The sequence below is a fragment of the Etheostoma cragini genome, chromosome 7 (assembly GCF_013103735.1).
Source record: "Etheostoma cragini isolate CJK2018 chromosome 7, CSU_Ecrag_1.0, whole genome shotgun sequence".
NCBI classification, from domain to species: Eukaryota; Metazoa; Chordata; class Actinopteri; order Perciformes; family Percidae; genus Etheostoma; species Etheostoma cragini.
The window spans coordinates 16,388,490-16,400,904 of NC_048413.1; the positions used below are offsets into that span (position 1 = coordinate 16,388,490).

The 12,415-nt window shown below is 38.3% G+C and overlaps 1 protein-coding gene across 1 annotated transcript; it reads right to left on the reverse strand.

Moving 5' to 3' along the window:
* Positions 1-833: 833 nt before the first annotated feature.
* On the reverse strand, positions 834-7,670 carry gnat2 (guanine nucleotide binding protein (G protein), alpha transducing activity polypeptide 2). Its single transcript, XM_034876710.1, has 9 exons — positions 7,337-7,670; positions 4,491-4,533; positions 3,874-4,015; positions 3,573-3,730; positions 3,309-3,437; positions 3,067-3,196; positions 2,826-2,979; positions 2,118-2,329; positions 834-1,655 (listed from the first exon to the last, which is right to left on the reverse strand). Exons 1-8 carry the CDS (start codon positions 7,440-7,442, stop codon positions 2,139-2,141), a joined length of 1,053 nt encoding a protein of 350 aa, XP_034732601.1. The 5' UTR covers positions 7,443-7,670; the 3' UTR covers positions 834-1,655; positions 2,118-2,138.
* Positions 7,671-12,415: the final 4,745 nt, after the last annotated feature.

A 12,415-nucleotide genomic window follows, 5' to 3' on the forward strand; every position in this document is an offset into this window, starting at 1 on the left:
CTGCTGCACTCAGCCGCAATTCCATTTCAATCAGAAGAAACTTCATTTAAGAGTGAAATAAGTTTACTGAACATGGTGCATAATATGTTGATACGTATTGGGCAATTACACTCCATTGTAACGTTAAATTATAAGGGGTAAATGTAAGGCAGGGCTTCTGATGGAGAAACCCTAGGTGCCGGGAATGATGAGAACTGGAGGTGAATTGGGGGGAAGATGGTTTTAATGTGATGCCTTCCTGAATGAACTTACGCTGAGCTTCAGCGCCGGAGCAATCCCTTAAATGAATTGTCATCGATATGGACTACAGTCAGGGTTATACTGCAGATGAAAATACTAATGAACCACACTGGGAATACAATTAAAATTGAATGACAGATTGAAGGAATTCTGCACTACTTTGCTCTGGAGTTTGACTGAAAAACCCAAACTAAGAACATGCAACATTAAATACTGTATGGGACCAAAATACGCTCTACTGCTCATTCAAATCTTCGGATGATAGTTTGTCTTGTTAGCTCCAAACACTGATTACACTCTGCTTTGTCCTTGCTTGCTGTCGCATTTTATGAATCTGTCACAGTGAATCTCAACGTGCAGATTAATTGCCGCTTTAATTTGTTTTGCTCTCTCAATAGGTTTTTTGTTAATGAACTTCCATATGCTGCCATTTCCCCTCTGACTAGAACATTGTATGATAGCAGCGTTGTCCCCCAAAAGTAACAGCTTGTTCCTTCAGTGTCGATAGCCCTGTTGTTCCTTTTAATTGAATATACAGTACATTATTCAGTGATAGACAGTGTGATTCGGCAGCAAGGAAACAGAGACACAGGTGAAGTTTATGCATCTTTATTTAATGCCTCTAAATTTCATAAGAAAGGACAAACTCAGTAGATTTCATTCCCTTTTAATAATAAAGCATCATCTCTCTAGTATTTCACTTTCTCTCATATAGCTTTATCTTTCAAAATATAGTGAATTACCTACTCTTATGTACAAAGTTTCTCTACTGTGTTTGACCTGAAATCAATTTATTCAAATGAATTGAATACAATAACACTATTAAGATTAGGTAGATGTACAATTTGCTTTGTAATCTGGATAAACTTTGAGCACTGGGAATATCTGAGATGTTTGCCCAGCAACTTTTAACAGTTTAAATATCAAGACCACATAGTCTACGGTACTCAAAAACAAAAACAAGGTTTCAGTGTTGCTATTCAAAATATTTATATTTTCCTCGATTTTATTGTTGTATTTATTTTTAAAGAGCTTGAATTTTAATATTAAATTTAACTCACGACACAGTAGTCAAAAGGAAGCAACGAGGATCGAATGAGCAACTATTTCATCTTCATACCTTCAAACCAGCAGCTTCTGGTGTGAGACATATACTGTGCATTAAAAAACCTTGTAGAAAGCCGTATGTCCACAACAACAATATGGTGACTCGTTAGTTGTTTCAACCCAGCTGGCGTGCATTGTGTTGCAGGGATGTACTGTTGGAGATGCTGATGTGCTAGAAGCAGTCAAGGACCGGGACTTGGCATGGAAGTGATGGCGTGAACACAAAAAACTTAAGTATCTTCTGTGCTCCAACAGTACACTTCTCATTGAATGCCAATATGTGAGGGGTTAAGGTAAGAAAGGAAGTTCTGCAAAGAAGAAAAAAATGTAAAAAATCAATCTCAAACATGTTGAAATCACCGTAAATCATATGTAAAATATTTTGCTACTGTCTTTTAAAGGTAAACATATTGCTACATTTACAGCTACATAATCTTCAGGTTGTTAGATTCAATATGTTTCTGAAATGAAAAGTTATCTTCTTCTGCAGCTTTGGGCGGAACTGGTTTTAATCATAAATCACTAAAGGGATTGCTTTGTGTTTCTCATTATCTTGCTCATCCTCAGCGGTCCGAAAGGGTCTAAATTGTCTGCGTGGTTGGAGTTTGTGTCGGCTCATGTTATGGTAAGAAGTTGTTGCTTGGCAACACAGGACTGCCTGATACAATTTGCTGTACGAGGATTAAATTGAATTGTCAAGGGTCTGCCTCATCTGGACCCTATTACTCTGTATCAACGAAGTCCCCGGGAGTGATGTGGTCACCGCGCACCTCTTTTCACAGTGGAGCTGCTTAGAAAAGACCGCAATCTTTGAGGTTTTCTTTGATGATGATGTCTGTCACAGCGTTAAACACAATCTCAACGTTTTTTGTGTCTGTGGCACAGGTCAGGTGGGAGTAGATTTCTTTCACCCCCTTCTTCATGTTCAGGTCCAAGAACTGCTGCTTGATGTAGTCGCTGGCGTCTTCGTACGTGTTGGAGCCTAAATGATATGAAGGTTGTGAAGATGGGAGAGGATTTATGAGAAGGTTCATGAGTTTTGTTGTAAAAGTACCCTAATCCTTCATCATCCATTAATCCCTCTGCATCACGGTGTCAGTTAGCTGACACGACATAAGTTTAAAACATATTTTATTTGAGGGAGCAACATTGAGAATCCTTACTTAATCAATCTAGTCTTCCTTATTTTTTTATATGAGCAGTTTGGGTCACAAGTCAATCTTAATGTGTTGTGTTTGTCTGCATTCTATTACAATTTACCAATTGGTGTTGCTCTTTATACATTCTCCTGGTACAGTCTCATATTAATGAAAGCTGAAGCATGACTTGTTGGTAGCTGACAGTGATCCACTCTTGTGGCATGCCTGATGTAGTCTTACCATGTGACTGTCCATCTAGCCTGATATTCTCATTGCTACAGCAAACTTAGTCCTGTCATTTAACTCACAAACCATTAAAGCAGCATCAGTTGGTCTTACCATCATAATCTGGGAAGCAGATACTCAGATGGACTTTCTTGATCTTTTCTTCAAACAGATCCTTCTTGTTGAGGAAAAGCACGATGGAGGTCAGTGCAAAGAATCTGTGGTTGCAGATACTGTTGAATAGATGCAGGGACTCATGCATGCGGTTCTGAAAAGGTCAGAGAGGGATTGGTTGAGTTTACTAGCCAACATGTCATCTCATGTTTTACGATCAGGCAGCGGAGTGTCAACTCACCACTTCATCGTCCTCTACCAGCACCATGTCATAAGCACTGAGAGCTCCGCAAAAGATGATACAGGTCACACCCTCGAAACAATGGATCCACTTCTTCCTCTCTGACCTCTGGCCCCCCACATCGAACATCCTGTTCACCACACAGAAAGTCACCACAAAATCAGTACTTGACATCACTGTGGTATGAGGTTTAGTCAGTTTTGCTGGTTTCTGAGTTTTATTTAGGGCCCCTTGTGAATTACCTGAAGTGCAACTCTTTGCAGGAGAACTGCTCTTCAATAATACCAGTTGTTTTGACTCGAGATCGCAGCACGTCCTGCTCAGTGGGGAGGTAGTCTGGCTTGGAGATTCTGTCCATTTCATTGAGGTAGCTGAGAACAAACGGCACAGGAATCAGGCCTCAGAAATGAAATCTTCTTTATCAATAAACACTAAGCCAGCAGCCTCTTAAATTTTACAATGTAATCCCTCTTCTGTCTCAATCCCAGTAGTAGACATGGACTCACTAGCCAGCAGAGTCGTTCAGTTGGTACTCAGCAGCTCTGTCAAAGCCGGCCTGTACACCAGAATCTTTCCACAGCTTCATGATGACATCAGACAGTTCAGAAGGCATTGTGCCTTCTTCAATGGAGTCTGACAAATTCTGCAGCTTCTGTGCAAGCTCCTGTGGTTTTAATGCACACAGAACAAAGATCCATCAACTCTGGCACAGTACTTAAACTATTTATAGTATAATTTGAGTCTGTGAAAAGGAGCTAAAATGAATAGCAAGTGAATCATGTTTGGTGCACATGTGTCATGTGAGACCTGTGAGGCAGTCGAGCCAAAATCAATGGCCAGCATCTCCATGCCTCTGATGATAGCCAGAGCAGACTGCAGGATGTTGCCATAGATGATCGCTCTGAACTCCAATTGCTCCTCTTTTGTGTAACCACCTTGATGCAGAATCCTGTGCAAAGGTAAAAGTGTTTTAGTTCAGGGAAATGTTTTACTACAATAATCCTTTGCTGAGCTGGTTGGAAATGCATATATTCATGATATTTACAAAATTGTTATGAATAAGTATAAAAAGTAATTTGTGGAAATAAGAAAAACTAGGATCTTGAAAGATGCTCAGTTTGGATGTAAAAAGTCAAGTTCATGCAATAGAGAAACAAACTACAGTGCCACCCTGTGGTGTGTTTCTGACTCTTTCTGCCAGGGTGAAACTAATTGAACAAAACAAGTGCTGACAAATCAGTAAGCGGATGTTTGCCCTGTTGACCTCTTGTCAAAAGGCTTCACTGCAAGTGAAACAGACAGAGATGAGGGAGCTTTGGCCTGCTGGCTGTATGCCTAAAATAAAAAAAAACGTCATTGCTTCTCACTGACATAGTGTGGATGATGCACAAAAAATAAATATTATCACTTATTTTAATACTTACTTCATTTGTTTTACGATGGTGCTCTTCCCTGACTCACCAGCGCCTGGAAGAGATTAAAACGGTCAGCAACAACACACATAACTGCCAAAGCCAAACAATGTCCTTGGATGTTGCAATTCAATTTAAAGGCACAGTCTGGCCAAAATACACCAAAACGCTGTGACTTTGGCCTGAAGTGCGGTCTACCTGTTACCTGTAGATAGTTGGGAGATGAGTTTTTTAAGTTTGCAGTTGTCTGCCTTCATCACATCATTTTCACAGAGTGGTGCTAGAGTAACTTACAGGTAACATCTCTATGGAAATCATGATAATGCTTTTCAAAAAAGTCCACTAATCACTGTTTTTGTATTAAAGTTTTCCTGTTTATCTCCATGCAAATAGATGTGTTAAAAGCTAATTTTTCATATGTTGACCTGTAGCCAAATGTAAATTGCATATATATAACATATAAAATATTAACAAATATATAAAATGAATATAAAACAGAGGCACAGAAAGATACTCTATAGTAGGCAGAGCAAAAAATATGAGTGACACATGTACCAAATCAGCTACAGTCAAGAAAACTGCAGGTGGAGGCAATACGCAGCAGATTTTTGTACATTGAGCACCTTATCCTGTAACAAATGCCTACTGAACTCCAGTGTGTTGGCAAACATCTTCTTCAGCACTCTAAGCTAACTCAGACCAGAAGGAATTTATCACAGAGCAACCAAAGCCGGCTGTCCTGGAGCCACATTAAGCTCCATCCTCAGACTTTAATGCTTGAGCATTTAAAGACACTCATGTGGCCTCATCCAACCCTCTCTGGGAGAAACTGTTTGGTTCTCCTCCGCTAGCAGTCGTTAGCAAGTCTTTTAGATGAGGTAATAAAGGTGGCACTTTGACAGTATCCAGACTGGTTTTCATCAGCTGTGAATATTAAACAAAGACTGCCTTTATCTTCTCTGTGAGTCATTTTTTCACCTAGTACTAATTAGCGAATGTGGCTTTAGGCTTTGCAGTGGCATTAAATCTGGTCTTTAACGGGGAGCTCTGTATCCATTTTTTTTTTCAATTGTAATATACAAATTGTAGGAAATTTATCAAATTCCACAAAGACTTGCAGCATAACAGTTTTGGAAGTTCCCAGTAATTAACAACATTTAGTTTTTTTTGGTAAATCCTTTTGGTAAAAGTCTTTGCGAAAGGTATTTTACCGTATCCTAAATATTCAAGTAGTTATATCGTTTACTAAGACATGTCAAATTTCACCAATGTTTATTATTGTTTCACACACAAGGAGCTAATCGCAAATAGGTTTAGTTCAATTAAAAATGTCACAAGGTCACCAGAGCCAAAAAGATGGCACTTTTCTTATCTTTACCCACTTATTTTGTATCTCTGATACTATACTGCTGGAGAAGAAACTCCCCTGGGAATCTAATGGAAGAAGATATTAAGTCTTTAAATAGTGTTTAATATAATAGTGTTTTCTCAATAAAATACTTGACTTTAAACATTCATCACCATCAATGCTCTGCAAAGATTGATTATTTAAAATACATTTTTTTCACCTAAATTCTATTTGATAACATTGTTGTATGCATTTAGCACTTGTTATGTCACAAAAACCATCTCTTTCATATAATCAACAATATTCTAAATGTTTTTTTACATCGTCTTTTAGAGTTTCATCAACATGTATGCTTGTCATTTGACACTGTGAATGTCGCTGCTATAACATTGGTGGGAATAAAAACACATTTTATACTTTCTGTGCGAGTTGAGGGATCAACAAAGACCTCACCAGGGGATCTGCACTAAACCAGTTAGCTAATTGGATTGACATATCACAGCTGGGCTGGGATTCATTTAAACCAAAGGCTATGTTTGTTTTAAGTGCCAATGTCATAAAAAGTCATTTATTTTAAAGCAGAGCGAAGACAATCTAAGTACATTTTGCCAATACTTTTTTAAATTCAATGTCTTTGTCAAATTATATATTTATATTTCTGAAGCTTTTGAACCTTTGATATATTTTATTCTGGCATTTTAAGTTCTGCAACTTCTTTAAAACAACTCACCACAATAGTAAAACCACAACTTAAAACAGCTGCACAAACTCAAGTCTTTGCAATATGTTTATTTTGTTTAAGCATGATAAATTAATGTGTAATACATATATTTAGTTTAAAGTATACTTTCAAATCTGTTCTCTAATTTTTTTTTAAGTATTCTTCTTTTTTGAGCTTTGTCTCAGATCCCTGTGTTAGCTGTTCATCCTGCAAACGTATCTCACTTATCTCCCTCTTTATCCAGAAACAATTCACCTGCACAGCCTGTCACTCCTCTGAACATACAATATCTTACATTTAAGTAAGCAGAGAACAACTGTGTCGGAGCAGCTTGATGACTTAAGTTAGCTCACAACCAACATTTCAAGAAAATGCAACACATGCGTTAATAAACTCAAAGTGAAGCCTCCATTATTAACTTATGAATACATTATTATGAAATAAACAATCATCTGCTACATAAACTAACTCTCATCCTAAACCTTGGAACCAATTGTGAACCTCTCATGTTTCAATGTAAGCTGACTAAAATATTTTCAGCTACATTAACAGCAATATTGATCAGTTACACCTGCGGAGTGTTGGCTGAATTTATGACTCCTGTTCTTCTCTGCAGACCTGAACCTCCACTGAAAAGTTGTTCAATCAGAGATGGAAAGTTAAATTTCAGTTTGTTAAGTACTGAATCTTTTGACGTGAAAACCCATCAGTATGAGCACTTCGCATCACCTGCAATCAGGGATATAAAAGAAAACTTGGTGCAAAAATACTATTCATTAGTTCACTTACCAAGCAGTAATAGCTTGACTGTTTTAGCATCCTTATCAGCATCTTGTTGGAGTTGTTTTTCCAACTCTTTGGACTTTTTGTCCTCGGCGCTTGCTCCCGCACCCATGCTTTCTTCCTCCGCAAACTCAAGATCCTCAAGGATAGAAATTTTGACGGTTCTCTGTGAGCTGGAGAGCAGAGAATCTGGATGCAACACTAATCGTGCTGAAAGGCGATTTCCGAGCGGAAGGGGATTGGGAGGGAGGTGCTTGAGATTGGCTCCTTTGGCCCTTTTCGATTAGGTGATCAGAAGGGAACCGAACCTCTCAGGGATGAAATCAATTCAGCAGCTCTGACCAGCAGAGATCCACCCTTTAATTCCTTTTACCTAAACCCCTGATTTAGGAGGTGCCTCTTCCTGATTGGCCAACCAATCCAATTAGTGTAATAAGGGCAGTAGTGAATGATGTAAAGCAAAGGAGAGAACAAGCTCCCACATAGACTAGCTGGGCTCAGTGAGAGTCATTGATCTCATTGATTTGATTTGTCCATTAAAACAAAATTCTAAATGATTGTGTGTGTGTGTACGGAGGAAATACACCATGAATTACTCTGTTTCCACAGCTACAGCAACAATTTTTGGTATTTCAATGGTATTTTTACATATACACTTGTACAATCTAATGGTGATCAAATATTACAGCTCTGCAATAACACTGTCAAAAAGGTGATAATTCTTCTTAGTTTAGTATTGAGGTTGTGCATTAAGAAAGTGCATTTGAGAGTGCATTATATTGAAAGATGTTACTAATAGTCTGCCCCTCTCATGTAGTGTGTAAATAGAATGGACACAATGTTTATCTCTAGTGTAGTCTAGTTTAATTTCACTGCAAACTACAACCTCAATAATAAACATGCAGTTAAACAAACAACGCTCTGACAGTGTCACTCAAAATTGAACATTATTACCTTTTTAAAGGCAGAATTTATGGCAGAGCTGTGGTAATGGATCACATTAGATTATATAGGTGGCCAGTGAGTGTATAGATAAAAATGTAATAACTGTTTCTAAATGTATAGAAAAAATGACTGGGATCAGTACGTCCATTTACATAAAAGTGTTATAAATGTGTTGCTCTATTGATTCATGCTGTAATTCCTGCCTGTTAGACTTTTGACTTCAATGTCAGTCACATGGATCAAGCAGAGAGGCATTAACGTCTCATAAACTACTTATAGTTAAGACGTTTAAATCCCAGGTGGTGTGGTGCATGCTAAATAAAGTAACTGTCACTGCAATGTGCTGTTTATTGGGGTCTAAGCGATAACATTACCTAATTCTGTTTTCCAAGTTGCATCCAACATTATTTAAACTTTCTCAATTAATGTTTCCTTTTAGCAAGAGCAGCACGTTTAAAAAAAATGAGCTGGGATGTTCTGTTCAGTAAGCGGGTTGTTGGAGCAGCTGATCGGGGAGCAGGTCAGCCCTGTAGGATTGATGGGTGGAGGTCAGTGGGACTGGTCTTAAGGGCTGTGACAGCCCTGTGAGTTGTAAGACGACTTACACTGAGATATCTGAGGTTGTAGATTCAGTCAGAAGTCAGGTTGTTTATCTTTTTCTCAACAAACAACATGTTGTTTAGTTTCATAACTTTAGAGTCCCAGGCTCTTTAGTTAGCTTTTAAATGTATCTTTTACTTGACATATAAAAGCCTTGTATCAACACAGTAGCATCATGTTTCACAGTCGATGATCAATTACTGATGTTATGACACTGCTTTGAAAACGTGTTGTATGTAAAAGGATAGGTTTACATTGTTCAAGTTCTATCTTTAACAATGCTCACATGCCCATATTACATTGAAAGCATAATTGGTAGCTGTAATCATCCCTTCCTGAAGTGCTTCCAATGTAGGCTAAGGGAATAAGGACAAATGTGTTTTAGAGTTCAGCTGAAGCTTAATAAGGTCTTAGACATCTTGAAAAAAGAGCATTTAATACTAATAAAACTGATACCTGCTTAGTTTGATTGACTTAATGTAAACTTAAAACAAATATGAATGAATGTGAATCTTAAATTCAAGAAATGCTTTTTTTGAGATTAACTACAGCTGAGTTTCTTTTTTTCAGGGTGTATGCTGTACAGTTTATTCAGTTGGAATATTAGAGCAAAATGTCTATATGACATGACTGTACTGTTATGAGTGAAGGTGAAGTCCTGGTCCTGAATAGACACTTTAAAATCTCCTTAGCAGGTTTCATCAACTGGGTAGATGAAGTGCAGGTCATCACTTCCCTGGGGTGACATCTGCACTAGATTCTTGTCAGTGTGTCAATCTTCTGCCACTTGCAGCTGAATAAACTGGCATATCAACCGAGAACAAGTGATTTTATGTTTTTGGCTTTAACATATCAAGATATTTTTTACAGTGTGTGTTGTGTGACTACAAACATGTTGAGACAGAAACATCTGCGTACCATTCATTAGTTTAATTCTTGTATGTTTGTGTTTAATGTGTTGTGGTGATTATGGCTAAAACTAGGCAGATGTGTTTGTTGTGTTTAACTTCAGCAATACATCAGCAGTAGAACAGTGTTTTTTAATCATGCTTCAGTTTTGGAGACGCACCCGGCCGCTGTTTAAATGCACAATCATCCACATAACCACATAAAGCTTTTTATTGTGAAGTAGAATCTAATAAAAGCAGGCAGCAACAGCTGAATTTGAACAGCATGGGAAATGTTGTGTTTTAAAAAGTTCTTTTGCTTGTATTGTTCAGCTGTGTTTCTGCAAGTTTATTGTACGAGGAGCAGGTTAAAGAGAACTTGGGGCAGACAGTCCTGTTGCCAGTTCTGTGATGATAAAAACAAGCTCAGCGGGAAGCTAAAGGATTGACAGGCTGGGATCTCTGAATAATAGGAAGTTTGCCACATGAACGAAGGTGAAAATACAAACTATGATTGCACACTTTCCCAGTGCCTTTAAGATGTTCCTTATAAAATCTTTGTTTCCTGTTTTTTGAAGGTGAAAATATTAAGTTCAACCTTACAGGCAATAAATACACTCCAATAGCTCAACAAACTTTAGCCCCCCCCCCAAAACAATGACCCCACTTTCCCTTTCATACTGCTTCACTTACACCGTGGCAGAGTCGGGTTCTGTGCTGAGATACTGAACATAACAGTCATGTCATTCAAGCATGTAGTGTTAATTGCCTTGGGCAGAGTGTTTCAGGTCTAAATCCTCAAACGCTTTCAAGCAGGCTAATCGCAGTAGCACATCTAGGGATGGCGGCCAATCCCATTAGGATGTGAATGGCGTAGCCCCGCTTGTGCTCAGTCCCTGCGTCTCTGATCTGTTGACAAGATTACCCACAGAGCCTCAGATCAACCCAAGAGAGAGGGGATTAATACCTTGTCTTTTTGGGCAGTGGGTGCAGGGAAACTGAACATGTAGGACTTATGTTTTTAGCAACATACATATCACGGTGCTGAAAGGATGAGGTCGCACTGTAGAGCCTCTTTGAACGAACATCAGAGTAGGGAGATAAATAAGCAGATAGATTATAATCAAAGATCTCTGATAAATCAATGATGTTCCGATGTCCCATATCCTGTCGGGATCAAACTGATATAAGTGTAACTTGTGTTTGATAGATCATGTGTGACTACTGTGACGTGTGGTGATGGCACTTTGTACAAACTCTGCAGACTCCATTAGGATGTCCCCACCCACTGATGAGCTTGTGGTTCTACTCGACAAGCTTTTCTACAAGTCTGGAGAAAAATATATAAATAAGTGAACTTCCTCAGATGACGCATAGGGGAAGCTTGGTGACGCTGTACGGTCTGCGTACTGTAGCAAGATGTTGTAATACTCGCCGTTAATCCTCTTACACAAAACATCTTGTAACTCCATCATGTAGCTACCGTTAAAGCTTTACTGCGTAGGTTTTTTTATATTAATGAGCATGCAAAGCTAATTAATTTCCACAAAAAAGCTCTCTGTATTTCTCAGCATGGCTATGTTCAGAAAATTGTGTTGTCCGGTGACTTTCCCGCACAGAAATTTGAGTGAAGATAATCACCTCTTCTGAAGAGTCCATCATATTTTTTGTAGTGTCCTCCTTGGCTACTAGCAACAGTTTTGTCACTTATTTTCTCCATGGGGTTACAGAAACTATGCAGTAAAGCTTTAACTATGTAGAGGTATAAGGTACTTATAGTATAAAATTATTTTAATTATGCATCATACAATTTTTTATTTTTTATTACTTGCAAATTTTGTTTGAGTGAATTTTCTCAGTATTTCTAAGAAAAATTCAAAATATAACAACAATAGTGGGGATGACACAAATTACAACTACAAAAAACCTGAAATTTGGGAACAAAAGCTCCAGAAACAAAAGATTTTCCATAAAAGTTATTTGATTTTAGCATAGAATTAAATGTTCTGTCACTTATGCAATATGCAGGAATTCAGATAAATAAATCAAAACTGCAGAGCAGAAGCAGAGTTCTCTGGCTCTGATCACACAGTCTGAAACTCCAATCCTTGGTTTAACATTTTCTCTTCTTTATGTTTTCATCCATCTTTGTTCATCCTGCTTCCTCACACACTCAAAATGTGTGTCCCAGTCAAATGTTTTTATCTTTATGTCCTGTAACTGATTGGCCACACATTGTGTGAAGAACGTTTTCCTGCTGTCTGCACAGTGCATGCTGGGATTCTCAGTTAAGAGAACCTTGATCCAAATTCTCTTCTAATGGACTTTTTTCACTGCAGACGTTTTGACATAGTAGGATCAGCCTTGGTGTATTTAACAACATGAATGATAGCTGCGTTCCACTAAAGGGGGAGCCCATACTGTGCATGCTGACTCACTGAAATAGCTTACTGGGACACTTGATGAAACAAAGCCATCATTAATGTCATCTGTTACAACAGTGTTTTCCTGCTATAACAAGTCAAAACGTCGGCTGTGAAAAAGGGCTAATCTCTTGTCAATGGCTGCATGTACGTCTTTGCTACAGGAGAAAGCTGTTTGTCGAAGGTCAATGTATGTTTTCCTCCAGCTGAAGAGGGATTAACAACAGACG

Bases quoted from the DNA above. Each gene is read 5' to 3' on its own strand.
- gnat2 (XM_034876710.1), bottom strand. From the start codon at position 7,442: ATGGGTGCGGGAGCAAGCGCCGAGGACAAAAAGTCCAAAGAGTTGGAA. The intron at 4,016-4,490 runs GTAAGTATTAAA...ACCTTTGCACAG, and splicing joins ACCATCGTAAAACAAATGAA to GATTCTGCATCAAGGTGGTT. The intron at 3,197-3,308 runs GTAATTCACAAG...TGTGGTGAACAG, and splicing joins TGCAAAGAGTTGCACTTCAG to GATGTTCGATGTGGGGGGCC.